Source organism: Phaethon lepturus, unplaced genomic scaffold (genome assembly GCF_000687285.1).
Source record: "Phaethon lepturus isolate BGI_N335 unplaced genomic scaffold, ASM68728v1 scaffold1979, whole genome shotgun sequence".
Classification (NCBI taxonomy): Eukaryota; Metazoa; Chordata; class Aves; order Phaethontiformes; family Phaethontidae; genus Phaethon; species Phaethon lepturus.
In genome coordinates this window covers 17,633-34,244 of record NW_010561001.1, presented here as the reverse complement: position 1 = coordinate 34,244, position 16,612 = coordinate 17,633, and the positions used below count along the sequence as shown (strand labels likewise).

The window sequence follows — 16,612 nt, the reverse complement described above, 5'->3', positions numbered from 1 at the left end:
CATGTGGATCTGATTGCAGTACAGAATTTTCATGAAAATGAGTAGGCTACTTAAATTGTTAGTAGCACAAGAAGCTTCTCTGACAGCAGATCCCAAGGGAACTATTTGCCTACTTAGTGTAATCAAGTTTAGGGAAGTTCTGGTCAAACACTTGCCTGGTCTCTTGTGTGCCAGCTGATAGTAAGAATAGAGGATGTGCAAAAATTACTTACCCCTGCACTGGAGGCTCCCATTCTGCTTTCTGTGCCTTCTGCACTGCTTGCAAAGTATTAAAACCCTCCCCCCTCCCCCCAACCCAACAGAAAAAAACCCCAACAACAGAAAAACCCCAAACATAAGCCTAGGAGGTCTAGCATGGGGTTCAGTTGTTGTAAGAGTTCATATAGAGTGTTACAATATTTTAATTCCCTCATGTTTGTTATCTTAAATTGTATACCACATAGATATAGTTTGTCAGCCTTTGGCTTCAAATGCTTCCCTTCTTATGGTAGCTGTACAATTAGCTTTGTATAGAAAGCTTGTTTTACTTCAGTAGTGTTTATAATTGGTCTCTTATTTCTTTGAGTAGATAATGAGTAGAGTTATTCTTCCAATATGTATTTTGTATATTTGACAATGAGTGGGACTGCTATGTTAATGAAGTTGAATGTAAGTAAATGTGTGAAGAATTAATTCCAAAGTCTTGATGGGGTAAAGGAAAGACTAATGGTAACTGCCTTGAATTCTGTAAATAATAAGGCTTTTGGATCAGAAAATGTTCAGAATAGTTGTGATGCTAAATTGCTGTATTTTCATCCTGGTTTATTTTTGAAAGATAATATGCAGACTTTAGTTCAGTAACAGTGCACATAATACTTGGGCAAGTAAAAGAAACCAAAGCATATCAGTTTTATGAATTTCACTGTGGATTAAGTGATTTATAGAGCCTCCAGCAGGTATGAGGAACTCATTCAATATCTTGGGGAAAGAAGATCAGCTATACTTGACTTCCATGGTGGTAAACTAACAGTATTAGAATGAAAGTGCTAGAGCATTGTGTGATTTATGAGAATACTTTTCAAGGGATAATACTGGTAGAAAAGGTACAGCTTGTCTAAGACAAGGTTTCTGTTATAATAAAATTACTTTTTAAGAGGATGACTTCAGGGGGGAATAGATGGAGGGGTGGTTTTAGGTTTTTGCTTTTTTTTCTGCTAATAAAATTTCCATACTATGGCTTGTTCTGTTCTTATAGGTATTTATTTTCTGACGTTTTTACCTCTCTGGCCCAAATTGACTTATTTTAGCGAATGGGGTGTATCAGGCCACAATGGTGAGATACAAAAGCTAAGTAATATTTTATTTTTAGTAACTGAAAAGGCCCTCTTTGCTATCTGAATCATGGAACAATATGGAGTCTTGGAAAGTGCAAGTATAAAATGAATTATCTGAGTTTTGGGGGGGTTTTTTTGTTTGTTTGTTTTTTAAAGGTCATCGTCATTACATTCTGCTTTGCCAAAGTCATTCCGTGATCTTGTAATGGAAGAAGAAAAATGTATGAGTGCGAATAATTCACCTGGTACTGGTATCAAAAGAGCTGGATATAAAGGAGGTGAGGATTCATCAGTCCAAAACACCGTAAGGTAAGAGAGCAGTCATCTTCTAATTGATCAACCATTACACAAGAACCACAATAACATGTTGAAATTCTGCAAAATAAGAAAGGATAAAATTATCATTTAAAAAAACCCTAAAACCTGTAAGCATTCGTTTAGTGATTCCGTTAATAGGGTTTTATGAACAGAATACTCTTTGGAATGGCAATCTTAAAGACTAAAGCAATTTAATGCCGCTGCTAATATTTTGTTTGAGGTTCGAGGTGTTTGTGTCCATACATACGGACATGTGTATATATGTGAGTGTGTGTATGTATATATAGGGCCACAAACACTTCAGGCTCCAAATAGAATACGTACATGTATGTGTGTACATTTGTATATGTGTGAATGTATAAAAATGGTAAACTTATATTTTCTAACTTCTGTAGAAATTGGATATTCTTTAGCATTCAGATATAGCATGCATGAAACAGAGTTTGCTTGGGAGTATTTCTGTGTAACCACTGAGTGGATAAAAGTAGTTTATTTAAACACAGTTCTGGCATTTCCTGATCAGAGTTTTCTTATACGCTGATGGATTAAGACGACTTACTGAAATATTGAGGCACTGGTTATGTCTGTGTATTATAATTACTGGGGGACTACAATTCTAAGGACAAAAATAACTTGTTCTGAGGTTCACTTGAATTATATGTCTAGTTATTAGATAATATTGCTCTTTGGTCAAATTGTTTTAACCACGCATTCTCTTGCTACCTCCAATAAAACCTCTCTTTTGGATTAAAATAACTGTCTTCAAGATGAGGGAAGAAATCTCAGCCTTATTCCTGAAGGTCTGTATGACTGAGTTGCCCACCCACCTGCATCTCTTCCCTCTATTATCAGTAACTTTGAATGCTATGCATTTCAAATATATTTACGAGACAGAGGGCCTGAAAATCTTACAGACTCTCTCACCCACCGTCAGGAAGCAGCGCAGCCCAACTGCCCCATGGTGGTAGAGGAGCCAAGGGTGACAGCAGGATCGGCCGGGCAGTGGCCTCCTGGCAAGGGCACAGCCCCACTGTGCCAGAGTGAGGTGAGTAGGGCAGGCTCCATGACAGAAACCAGGGTGAGCCACCATCAGCGAGCGCCAACAGGTCCATTGGGGTGAGGCAGGCTCAGGAACAGCAAGGCTGGCTTGCGCATAGCTGCAGCGTAGCTCAAGAAAGCCTAAGTCTGAGGGACTGAGCTTAAATGCAGCTCCTGAGTAAAGAGGAGGAGCCCCCGTGAGCCTTCGCACAGCTCTTGCTTACAACGCAACTCTGTTTATAGCAGCCTGACTCAGGTTTACACAGCTGCACTGAGGGAAAGGAGTCTGCAGAGCCTATTGGTGCACAGGCAGCCCTGATGCCCATTACCTCCCAGTTTTCTTACGAACTCCTGTTCCAGCCCCCTCCAAAAAACTGTCCCCTCCATAAGGAAAAGAAAGTTCTGCTGGGCCTCCCTCTTGGTTGCTCAGCTTATATAGAAACTGGTGTTTCCCTAGGAGAGAAGTAGTATGTGTCTTATTGTTAGATAAAGAGCAAAATGAGGATAGAAGTATAGGAACATTGTGTGTGGGATGGTGTTGGACAAGTAGGAGGGATTTGGAGAGTGTATGTGACAGGTGGGCATTCTTCAGGAACAGAGGGGTAAAGCTGAAGTTACTGTGGTGAGTGGAGATGTAGGGACATTAAGCACAAATCTGCAGAAAAACAAGTATCATTAATTTTGTTGCTAGCAAAATAATAAAGCTTTTTGCCATATGGGAGATGGCAAGGGCTGGTGATAAGGGAATTTGCACTGGATGCTATTAGTTTTGTCACACCTGCTCTGTGATCTTCATAAAGTCATTTCTTTTCCTTTTGCATTGCCCTGTCTAGTCTGTGCAGTCTGGCCAGTCTGCATGCTCTCGAAGTGGATTATTTGAGCTGAATGCAGGGCTAATACGTTAGCTATCTGAAAATGATACATTAAGCTATTGGGAGCATAGATGACTAGATTGACTATAATCAGTTAGAAAAGATGGCACTTCCAGAGCTATTCCAGGTTGTTTTGAATTGTGTCTGAAGATGCTTATTTCTCTCTATTAGGTATAAAGAGCCTAGGTGACTAGTTCATCCATCTAAAAGTTAGGAGTTGAGTTTCTAGTGTGAGGTGATTTTATTCTTTGACCGTACAGTTCCTGTCACAGCAGACTCCGATTTTTGCCTGGGGCATTCAAGGGCTACTTCTCTGAAGATTAATTGTCCACACCCTTACCCCTTCCTTTTTAAGGAGAGGAAATTGCATGTATGTAGAGCATAAGTAATCCTCATCTGTTGATATCAGACTCTCTGATGGAACATTGAAGATATTTGCATGGCTACTGTTCCTGCTTTGTCTTTTTTCTTTGGATAGACTGTGCAGTAATTAAACTGACAATTTTCTTAAGTATCTGGATGAGGGTTTTTTGGTGGTTGCATAAACACTCTTCCATATACTGTCACCTCCCAATTTATGCAACCCAGAAATTCTCTGTAAATGAACCACGTCATGAATGTGGAGATGTGAACTGGATTCAGTCCAGAGGCAGATCGGCCCAAAAGCTGGTCTATGTGGATGTGGCCGCATTGTTTCCAGGGACATCTCAGCCTTGGGAGTTATGCTCTGCAGCTGTGCGTGTGTAGCTCATAGTCCAAGCTAAAAACATAGGCCTGACATGACTTAACTTTGTTGTGGCAGCCTGGGTTGTCTTCACTGTGTTACTCCAGGGAGCAGTGAAGAGTCTTAGCGGAAACAAGTCTTTGTGGCTTCGCGTGGGAATGGCCTAGTTCTGGCATGGCTAATAATGAGCTAATAAGTAGTACATGAGTCAGATGGTACAGCAAAACCCAAAGGGTTCTGCAGGAGACCAGGCTTTGTGTTCCTTTTCTGAAAGCAGTCATTAGATCAGGGAGGCACCGGACCTGAACTGGCTTCAAATGAACAAATCCTCAAGCAACAGTGGGGAGCTGAGTGCTGGGACATCTTGGTGGCTGTGCAGGAGTCATGGCAAGTTCAGCCAACTGAGTTAATCAGGTTGGTTCAGTACTGATGATACTTGTCTGGTTTGTTTCCATGCAGAACCACTTATGTCTCTGCATCAGTCTTTAATTTTCAGGACTTCCAGGTTTCCAAGTTCTATATTTTTGAGGCTTTTTTTTCCATTTTTCTGTATATGCTAGCTTCCCATTTCCCGTCTGTTCCATTTCTCCTAGTTATTTTGATGCCAGCTGAGGAATTAAGTTAGCATGTTGAAATATCTGCAGTTGATTTAATATCTGGACTGAGTGTCTTGCTAGCAAGAAACACAGATGTACGTATGTACAAACAGCTTCAAAATATCTGAACTGCTTCCTACATTCTAAAGCCACATTTAAATTAAGGGGGATGACATAGGTATTTAAACTTATCTTTTAATTGATCACTAGAATGTGCTGTGACATTGGAACTATTAATTCCAGGTTTTGGAAGTTTCTGTTGTGGTGGGTTTTTTTGGTTGTTATTTGGGTTTTTTGGTTTCTTTTTTGTTTAGAAGTCTTGATCTGGAAATAATTTTGTACTGAAACAGGTTTGTTAAGTATAACAATCTACTTGGATTGATTTATAGTAGTGCTGTGAGTTCTTTGGATTGTGAATGGGAAGAAGAGTGTAGTTGTCAAATGGGCTGGATAGGTGTCGGTTACTGTCAAATGTACAGGAAGGTGAACATTATTAAAGCAGGTGGAAAAAGATAAAAGTTGAGAGATGACACCAGAATAAAGGCATTTAGTAAGTTGTACAAACATGCTCTTAATTAAACAAACCAGCAAGCAAAAAACTACCTTCGTGTCCTCTTTTCCTTCCCTCTTTTTCTCTCGCTCTTTCCTGCTTTTCATTAAGTTATTATCTTTCTCAAGTGCAGTAAAAGCTGGAAGCTGATTTATCTAGACTTCAGCTAAAAAGTAGTCCCCTGCTGTTGAAATAATGGAATAATTTTGATTCTCTAGTTCAGCCTTCTGCTCAAAATAAGTCAAACTAGATCATGTTGCTTAGGGCCTGGTCCAGTTGAGCTGTGACTGCTTCCAAGTATGAAGATACCCTGACCTTTCTGGGCAACGTGTTTCAGTGTATGGTATCCCCATAGTGGGATTTTTTTTTCCCCCTTATACTTAACTGGGATTTCCTGTTTTGCAGCATGTGTATGTTGCCTCTTATTCTATCACTGTGCACCTCTAAGAATATTCTTTCTACATCTTTTCCTACCCTTCATTTAGGTAGTTGAACACAGCAATGAGATCTCCCCTTTGCCACCTTCCTTTAGGATTAACAAAACACAGCTTTTCCTTTCGTATGCTCCAGCCCCTAATCTTGGTGGCCCTTCACAGTACTGGTTCCAGCCTGGCAGCATCCTTCTTGTACTGAGGAGCCCAAAACTTGGGTATGATACCCTGTATGTAGACTAACAGCATAGAAGGGAAGAATCACTTCCTTTGACTGCCTGGCTGCACTCTTAATGGTACAGCCCAGGATGCAGTTGGCTGCCTTTGCTGCAAGGGCACATGCCGATTCATCTTTGACCTGCTGCCAGCCACAACTCTGCAGGTACTTCTCTGCAGAGCTGCTTTCTAGCCAGTCAGCCTCTGGCCTGTACTGCTGCGTGGGGCTATTTTCTTCCAAATACAGGACTTTGCACTTGCCGCTGAAATTCATGAGTTCTCATTTGCCCATTTCTCCAGCCTCTTGAGGGCCTTCTGAATGGCAGCCTGGCATCCAGAGTGTGGACTGCTGCACCCTTCTCACCCTCTCCTGGTCCATCTGTGGCCTGGCTGAGAATGCGCTCTCTTCTACCAAAGACTCTAAACAGGATTGGTCCCAGTATCACTCCCTGAGGACCACCACTAGCACTTGCTTTCCAGTTGGACCTTGTACAGCTAATCCACAACCCCAGAAGTCCTCCAATCCAACCCACTTTCCACACATCTTGTAGTCCATTTACTCAGTCCATATTTTTCAGACTGAGTATAAGGATATTATAACAGAACATGTCAGACGCCCTGCTGAGGCCAAGTTCTTTGGCTTTCATGACATCCACTGCTTTCTGGTTGTCTGCAGAACCTGTCATCCTATCATAGAAGGCAATTAGGTTGGTCAGACACAATTTGCCTTGTGTCGTAAATCCATGCTGGCTGTTCCCAGTCATCTTGTCCTACATGTGCTCAGAAATTACTTCAGAAGGAATTGCTTCACAACCTTCCCCAGGATTGTGGTGAGACTCATCAGTCTGTAGTTCCCCATACCCTGCTTCTTGAAAATGAGTATAACACTTAGCTTTTTCTAAGCATCGGGAAGCCTCTGTGGTTGGTTGGTTGGTTTGTTTTTCTTCTTGCTAATACAGAAGCCCTTCCTTTTGCCCTGCATATCCCTCAGTTGTTTCAGCTCCAAGCTGAGCATTGGTTCTTACAACTCTGTTCCTGTACACAGAAGTAATATTTCTGTTTCCCTCTAGTGTAGACTGTCCCTGCTTCCACTGTTTATAAGTGTCCTTTTTGAATTTGAAGTTCATCTAGAGTTGCCTTTCATTCCTGCCAACCTTCTGCCGTGCTTGCTTGACTTAAGGCACATTGAAATGATCTGGTTTTGTGTTTTGAGGAGGTTGTCCTTGTGTATCAGAAATCAGTCCAGATACTGTCTATATGAAGTGTAGTCATTCTCTGTCGTTCTTTCCTTTGCAAGGTTAGAGAAAGTTTTTAGTCTTCTCTCAGAAGATGATCAGTGGAAGACTCAATACCAGTTACTCTTATCTGCAGCTGTGACAGTTTAGATTGTTCTTACTTGAACATAAGAGACCAAAACTGAAAACTTGTCCAAATAAGCTTTGTCCAGTGTGGTATATGTTGTCAAAAGTATTTGTTTCAAATAGAAACAACTTCCCCCCGCCCCCCCCCAGCCACATACTTCTGATTCATTCTCATGATGAGTACACCCTGGATTCTCCTTTTTCTCTTTAAGTTGAAACACTCGCAGCTTATAGCTACTATAGCCTTCACTTCATGTAATCTTTTGTTTCGTACTTCTGAATGTCCTTTCCCATTGCTTTGTTCCACAGTCATACTGATCATTTTTATCCTTTGCTAAATTAATAGCATCTCTTAATATTGTCTACTGGTTTGAGCCTTGCTGCTTATTGTGTCCACCAATGTTGACTTAGTTATATTACTTTTAGTTAACTTGTTCTCTAGAATAATGATCAGCCCAGCTGTAAAGTGAGTAAGGAATTAGCTAGGTAGGAGAGGTATGAGAAACTTGTTGCTTTTAAAAAAAAAAAAAAAAAAAAAAAATCATTATGTGGCACTTGATTCAGTGTCTTATAGAATTCTCATATTTGTTTATCACACTCATCTGGCATGACCCAATACCTTTCTTAAATAAAACGGGATTCTCTAACCTGCCATTGGTTTTCTTTTACCAAAGATAAAACAGGAAAAAAAATTTACAAGATACTGAATTTCTACCTTTTTTCCATTTTTAACTATTCTTCAACACCTATGGAAAAAGCGCTGTGTATTAATGAGGTAAAAATAAAGGAACTGCAGCTATATAGGTACTCAATCTGGAGCATGGTGCAGCAGATTTGACTACTTTTTCCATGGAGCTGTTTCATGTGTCATTTCTTTCAAAGCTCTGGAATAGTTGTTATCCAGAAAAATCCAGTTTGGAGAGTACCACACCTTTTTTGTTTCCTCTCCTTACCGTGTACCACTGGCTGTCCTGACAGTGCCTAATATGATGACCATTACTGAAAATGGAGGGGAAGGATCATCCTGACAAACACAAACTGTGCTTTCCCAGTGGAGGTAATATGACCTGGCAGAGATATATCTGCTGGGTTTGATTCAAGGGAGTGATAATGTAGAAGGCCTCTTTTGAAGGCCAGTGTTATGCCCTGGCAGCTGTTGCTGCAGATATATATTTTTTTTTTTTTCCCCTGAGCAAGTTAAATTTGTGTTCATTTTGTTCTTTGAGTAGTTGGCTGTTTGGTGGGCAAAATTATGTTGTGTGACAAAAACCTGGGCATGGTTCATTTAAATGCCATTTTTGATGATGGATGTTGCATTTCACATTTTTTGAGATCTTGTCCTCATTGCTTAGTGGTAGGAATCATGGTTCTTATTGTCCTTGGAATTGTGTTCTGGGGAAAATATTCTAGGCAGAGAACTTAGCAGTTACTGGAATTCTTTTAGCTTTCTATAGATTTTTCCTCTTTTCCAGGAGTTTGTGGCCACTTAGTGTTACCACAGCCTTAAAGGAAATTGAGACTGATTTATTGAAATACCAACACCCTTAGAGTTTTTTACAATACCATAGAATAATTAAAAAAAGTCTGCTAGCATTCGTAGTATGTTGTAGCGCTGTTTTAGAGTTTTGAAAATGGCGAAAGTTGCCAAAGATGGGTATTAAATAACAAGAATAGGTCCCTCTCTCCCTACTGGTGTAGTATTTTTTTGTCAAATCTACTTGTTGCTTAAGGCATACAGTATACCAAATGTGACCTTTTTTTGTTGAGAGATTAACTTTTTGCAACTGAATAAAATATCTTCCTGTTGGGAACTCTTTACTGATACTTCAGGATTTTTTTCCCCCAATTAATTCCAGTTTTATGCTATTCTGATGAATGTGGGAGATGGTTGCAGGATATGTACTCAAAGTCCATAATTTCTGGGCTTACACTTGAGGAAATAATTTACTAGTGCTATTGTAGCACTGGTTCTTTCACATGAAACATATAATTTGAATACAGGACAGTTGTTTGTTTTTTTATCTTGGAGCCATATTCTTTTCATATTAATTGCAAACATTTATACATTTATAAAACATACACATGTATAAAAACAGCACAAACAGTGCTGTTAGTGCATAAGTCAGTTGACTGTTTTACATGTAAAAACAACCTTTATTAAAAAAAAAAAAAAAGCACCTTTGTTCAAATGCTCAAATGTTAGGATATGCCAGAATTAACACCCAAGATGAAAATCCATTAAGTTCTGGTAATCAGAAGTGAGCATCAGTGTCTCCTCTACTCACAATATCACACTTAAGACAAATTCAGCATTACATCCTAATACCTTTTTTCTGGAAAAAACCTACAAATTTGAAAATTGCCTACTGTAAATTTGTCCTTCACAATACGATGTAGAAGAATGCTCTGTTGGTAACTTTCACTCTCATTTCCTGCCTTTTTCCAGATGCACCACTAGAAGTAGCTCAGCTCTGGAAGGCCATGTTCTGGATTCCCCACAGCTGGAGAGTCATAAGTAAGTTTGACAGTGGCTTAGATTCTGGAGCTTGTTTTCTGTGTGTTGTGCTGACCTTGTTCTTGATGTTGCCTCATAATGTCATTTTGGATTTTTTTGCAGTCCTTGGTCAGCGGCATCACCAACTAGCTCTCCTGTGATAGCACCTGTCATGTTTTCAGCTATTGTAGAGGAAGAGCTCCAGCAAGAAGCGGCTCTTATTAGGAGCAGAGAAAAACCTTTGGCTTTGATCCAGGTAAAGTGCTAAGTTACTGCAGCTGTGAAGTTACACAAGTAGTTTTCCAATGGCTGTTTCAGAGATCAGTTTTTAGGATTAATTATGTACTGGTACGCTTAGTATCATTTACATAACGATATTAAATATCATTTAATACTAACTTCACATTGCTGTTTGATAAGGTAGGCCTATATTAAAGTCAAGTTGACTATTGACTATCAAATATCAAATTGCATGATTAATGCATTCACAGCATCAGAGAAAGGTTGAGGTTGGAAGGAACCTCTGGAAATTGTCTAGTCCAAACCCCCGCTCAGAGAAGGGACAGTTAGAGCAAGTTGCTCAAAGCCATGTCCAGGCAGCTTTTGAATATCTGCAAGGATGGAGACTTCATGGCCTCTCTGGGAAACCTGTTCCAGTGTCTAACAGCTCTCACAGTAAAAAAGATTTTTATCTTTAAATGCGATTTTCTGTATTTCAATCCGTGCCCATTATCTCTTCTCTTGGCACTGGGCACCACTGAGAACAGATGGTGGTGCCATCAGATATTTATACACTTTGATAAGATCTCATTATTTCTTTCCCATCAGATATTTATACACTTTGATAAGATCTCCTTGAGCCTTCTCTTCTCCAGACTAAACAACTGCAGTGTGCTCGACGTCTCCTTGTATGTCAGATGCTCCACACTCTTAATCGTTTTTGTGTCCCTTCACTGGACTGTCTCTGGTATGTCCATGTCTCTCTTGTACTGGGGAGTCTAGAATTGGACCCAGCACTCCGGATGTGTCTTACTAGTGCTGAGTAGAGGGGAAGGATCACCTCTCTCTATCTGCTAGCAATGCTGTCCCTCGTAGAGCACAGGAGGCTGTCACCCTTCTTTGCCATGTGGGCACACTGCCGGCTAATAGCTTGTCCACCAGGACTCCAGATCATTTTATGCTAAGCTGCTTTCCAGCCTGTCAGCCCCCAGTATGTAATGGTTATTCTTCCCAGGAGCTGGACTTCACATTTCCCTTTGTTGAACTGCAGGAGGTTCCTCTTAGCCCATTTCTCCAGCATGTCTGGGTCCTTCTGAATGGCAGCACAACCATCTGGCATATCAGCCACTCCTTCCAATTTTGTACTGTGTGTAACCTTGCTGAGGGTGCACGCTATCCCATCGTGCGGGTCATTAATTAAGATGTTAAACAGTACTGGCCCTAGTCTCAGTATTGGTGTTAGTGACTGGCCTCTAGCTGGACTTTGTGCTACTGATCACAACCCTTTGAGATCACTGGTTCAGGCAGTTTTCAGTCCATCTCACTGCCTGTTTATCTTGTCCATACTTAAGCTTGTTCACTTAAGCTCTTAGTCTGTACGTAAGTTCTGCCACTTTTCTAGGTACTAAGTGGTACTTACCACTTTCTTGGTAAGTAGTCACCCAGATCTCCTTGCCCTTCTTGAAGGTAGGAATGACATTTTCTTCCTTCCAGTCCTCAGAAACCAACCCTTATCACCACAGCCTTTCAAAGAATTTTTTTAGAGTGGGCTTGCAGTCATACTGGCCAGCTCTGATCTTGGGGGCCTGGGATCGCTGAAGGCTGATCATATCACTGAAGACCAAGATGAAGGCAGCTGTTAGTTCTCCAGGCTTTTCAATGTCCTTTGTCATTCAGCAGCGAGCCCATGTTGTCTTTTGCTGCTCTAGAAGCCTTTCTTGTTGCCCTTCGTGTCCCTTGGCAGATTCAACTCCGGACAGGCTTTGACCTTGTGGTGGGTTGACCTTGGCTAGATGCCAGGTGCCCACCAAAGCTGTTCTATCACTCCTCCTCCTCAGCTGGACAGGGGAGAGGAAAATACAATGAGAAGCTTATGGGTTGAGATGAGGACAGGGGGAGATCATTCAGCAGTTATTGTCACAGGCAAAACATACTCAAATTGGGGAAATTAGTTTAATTTATTGCCAATCAAAATCAGAGTAGGATAATGAGAAATAAGACCAAATCTTAAAATACCTTCTCCCCACTCCTTGCTTCTTCCCTGGCTCAACTTTGCTCCTGATTTCTCTGTCGCTTCCCCCATGAGCAGCACAGGGTGACAGGGCATGGAGTTGTGATTGTCACACGTTGTTTTCTGCTGCTCCTTCCCCCTCAGGGGAAGGATTTGCACTCCTCCCCTGCTCCAACAGGGGGCCCCTCCCATGGGAGACAGTTCTCCATGAACTTTTCCAATGTGAGTCCTTCCCACAGACTGCAGTTCTTCACAAACTGCTCCAGCCTGGGTCCCTTCCACAGGGTGCAGTCCTTCAGGAAGAGACTGTTCCAGTGTGGGTCCCACACGAGGTCACAAGTTGTGCCAGCAAACCTGCTCCAGCCTCCTGCCAGGAGCCTGCTCCAGTGAGAGCTTCCCATGGGGTCACAGCCTCCTTCAGGCATCTACCTACTCCAGCACAGGGTCCTCCCCGGGCTGCAGGTGGAGATCTGCTCCAGCGTGGAGCTCCATGGGCTGCAGGGGGACAGCCTGCCCCACCATGATCTTCCCATGGGCTGCAGGGGAATCTCTGCTCCAGTGCCTGGAGCACCTCCTCCCTCTCCTTCTTCATTGACCTTGGTGTCTGCGGAGTTGTTTTCACATGTTCTCACCCCTCTCTCTGCCTGCAAATGCCACATGCTGTTTTTTCCCCCCTTCTTAAATATGTTATCCCAGAAGCATGTGTATCATACAGGGTATCATACCCGTCACCAGTTGGCTTGGCCTTGGCCAGCGGCAGGTCTGTACTGCACACAGGGGAAGCTTCTAAAAACTTCTCGCAGAAGCCGTCTCTGGAACCCCCACCACTACCAAATCCTTGCCATGCAAACAATTAGACTTTCTTAATTCTGTTCCTGTATGCTCAGACAGCGTCTCTGTTTTCCTTCTGGGTCACCTTTCTGTGCTTCAGCCTCTTGTATGCTTCCTTTTTGTTTGAGTTTTGTCATGAGCTTTTTTTGTCCATGCAGGCCTCCTGCCACCCTTGCTTGGCTTCCTGCTCATTAGCATGGACCATTCTTGAGCTTGGAGGAGGTGATCCTTAAAATCAACCAGCTGTCCTGGACCCTTCTTCTTTCCAGGGCCATATCCCATGAATTTTTTCCAAGCAGTTCCCTGAACAAATCTTAGTCTTCTCTTCTGAAGTCCCAGGATTGTTATCCTACTATTTGTCTTGTTCTCACCTCTCGGGATCCTGAGCTCCACTGTCTCATGGTCTTTACAGCTAAGGCTGCCCTCAACCTCCTCATCCCTGATCGGTCCTTCTTTGTAAGTATGAGATCCAGCAAAGTGTCTCCCTTCATCAGCTCCTTCATCATCTGTGTTAGGAAGTTTTCACCAATGAAGACCTCCTGGAGTGCTTGTGCCCTGCTGTATTGCCTTTCGAGCAGTTATCAGGGTGGCTCAAGTTTCCCATGAGGAGCAGGGCCTGCAAACATGAGGTTTCTTTAAGTTGTCTGAAGAAGGCCTTATTTCCTACTTCTTCCTGATTAGGAGATCTGTAGCAGACATGCATTCAGGACAAGTAAAGCCTGTTCATAACCATGCTACTGGTGTAAATGTAGATCTGACGCTGACCTACATGATCTTCTTTCCTTCCAGATCGAGGAGTGTGCTATTCAAGATTTATTAATCCACTATGAAGCTTTTGACAACCCTGATGAATTTGTGACTGTTGAAAGGGCTCCACAGGGACCTATAGCAGCACCTATGTGGAACAAGCACTAATTCATAGTCTTCACAGTCCATGTTGTATGTGCACTTCTGAAGTTCTAATTCTTGTTACAAGTAAAACGGGACTGGAAGAACAGGAATCGTAGTTTTTTAACATCAGCATTAAAACACTGCACATAATCACTAGGTATTTGTTAGAGAGAATGGAAATAATGTGTTCACTGTGTCCTTTACCCACAGTATATATTGTATGTATGTTTTGAGAGATTTCTTTAACGGAACATATTAGTAATGTTACATTGAAGCTGTAGTTTGGAAATGCATTTGCTAATCTTAAATTGTGAGGGTTTTTTGTTAAATTCACAGGTGGCTGAAAAGCGAGTGTTTATTTTGTAATTTAGTATGGTATTGAATATGCAGAATTATACATTGTTAAAGTTTGGGGGTGGTATGTTCTTCAGAGCTTTCTGGCAAATTGGGAATATTGGAAAAAGTTTGTGCTTGAACTTCATGTAAAAGTACAGTTTGATAATGCAGGTTTTCTTAAGTTATATGTGTAAGTACTGGTTCTCTGATTGTTGCAGCCAGTACGTTTTACTGTCATGCTCCACGATGAACTACTACGCTGTACCTAAGTGCCCTGCCATTGCCTGCTCTCGGTTCAGTTGTGCATGTTTTGTCACTGTTGTGAGACTGGCCTTTGAGCAGTCAGCTCTTTTGTGAAGTAAAGCACACAGTTGAATAGAACATGGTGGCATTTAATTATCTCATTTATAGTCTTATTTTGGTAAATATGGTACAGTTTAGAACCACTGTGTTTAAGGTACAAGTCACTTGAAGTGCTGAGGAAATAAGATCTGTGTATTCATTGTTAAAGCTATAGGGACAAATGCTTGACTGTGGAATTTGCAAACACCTAACCTTCAAAGATTATCATAGGTGGCTTTCAGTATTGTGTGTTCCAAAGTTCTCTGTGCCTGGTTTAAACAAATTTATGTATATATATATAAAAAAAAAAAGTAGCCTTATCTGCAATGTTCTATCTAGTTTGTCTGTTTGTATAGGTGTGTTTGAACTTGTACTTTCTCTATAGTGTCAGTACTCACAAACTCTGGAAAACTGGAATTGAGAGCGCTACAGAAGATGAATGTAGAGAATTGATCACTGTGTGATAAGAGTTGAATCTTGAAAAAAACCTATGTAGATATGTCTAATGGTTTCAGGTCAAGCTACACCAAAAAATCCCCCACAAAAATTGTAAACAAATGCAATAAACCATAAAATCTTGATTTACACAAAGTTAGTATACTTTTATGTGTTGTCTATATATAATCAATGCTTTAGGTAACTATAGAGTAATCTAAAAGTATTTTCTTTGTGTATGAAACAAGAACTGTAGGCATTTTGAAGTTACACAGGCAAAGGAAAATGTAGTTTTTCATTCTATCTTAAATTCTACTGGTGATTCATTCACTATGCTGATGAGAATACTTGGGTTAAGAGCTTTATTTGATGCACTGCAGGGCCTTAGGGCCTGCTGAAACGATACTTCTGAACTAAAAGAAAGCTTATGTACTGTGAGAAACAGCTATAAAAGCAGTGGGCCTTTCCAGGTGTGAACCCAATTTGTTCTTAAATGTAAAATGATTGTAAAGTTGCTAATTTGCATTTAATTTTTTTTTCTAAAATTGATTAGAATACGCTGTTTAAAATGTCATTCTCCTGTTATTGTAAGAGGATTCATGCTTCTGCAGTGCTGAGGAGCTTGACTACTTTTAAGTTCTGGTTTTATTGCTGCAATTTGCTTATGGATTGTTACTGGTTATACTTAATATTCACAAAACAAAGTGAAGAATGATCAGCGTGTCACTCTTCTGAAATTGAGAACATTTTTTTAAAGTGTTGTGTTAGAACAGCTTAAGGCTGAAATGTGTCACAGAAAGCTGTGTAAAGTTACAGATTCCATTTTTATTTAACTTCCTTAAAACTGAAACCAACAGAGTTTAAAATGTCGGAAGCATGCTTAAAAAATTCACATTGTAGTGGAAACAGAAAAAAAATTTCTAAATCCCTGGGGATACTTTATGGTACACATGAAAACCCAAACAAAAATCCAGAGCGAGACAGTTGCATCAACAGATGTAAATATCTTTCTGTGGCAATGGTAGAACTTTTAATTTTCTTCAGTTGCATACTTTGCTTTGATCAAAAACTATCATTTCCCAGTATTAATGTTAGGTCAATCTGTATTTTTTTGTTATAGACTTGACAATTGCAGCATCATTGAGATTCAAAGCAACCTCTGGAGTCCAGTCTAGCTCCCTGCCCAGCTCAAGCAGGCTCAGCCAGAGCAGGTTTTGAGTATCTCCAGGGACAAAGACTCCACAAGCTCTCTGGGCAACCTGTTCTAGTGTTTGACCATCTCCACAGTAGAAAGGCATTTCTGTATTTAAACAGAATTTCCTATATTTCAGTTTGTGCCCTTCCTTGACTCCTGTCCTGTCACTGGGCACCACTGAGAAGAGTCTGTCTCCATCTTCTTCCATGCCCCTCCATCAGGTACTTACACGTGTTTGTAAGATCCCCCTGAACCTTCTCTCCTCCACGCTGAACAGTCCTGGCTCTCTCAGCCTCTCCTCATATGTCAATACTCCAGTTATCTTTGTCGTCCTTTGCTGGGCTCTCCTTTGTCCATGCTGACTGTGAGTGTTATTTTACCAGAGGTCTTCTGGAAAAATATTTAGAGTTATTTTAAGAATTTTAAAGCTTAAACAATT

The 16,612-nt window shown here is 41.0% G+C and overlaps 1 protein-coding gene across 1 annotated transcript; it reads left to right on the top strand.

Moving 5' to 3' along the window:
- Nucleotides 1–1,469: 1,469 nt before the first annotated feature.
- Nucleotides 1,470–14,054, top strand: LOC104626011 (inhibitor of Bruton tyrosine kinase-like; the record flags this gene model as incomplete). Its single annotated transcript, XM_010293819.1, has 4 exons — nucleotides 1,470–1,622; nucleotides 9,866–9,934; nucleotides 10,037–10,169; nucleotides 13,764–14,054. Coding segments are annotated over 4 exons (481 nt in total), but the record flags the coding sequence as incomplete, so codon positions are not given.
- Between the last annotated feature and the right edge of the window lie 2,558 nt (nucleotides 14,055–16,612).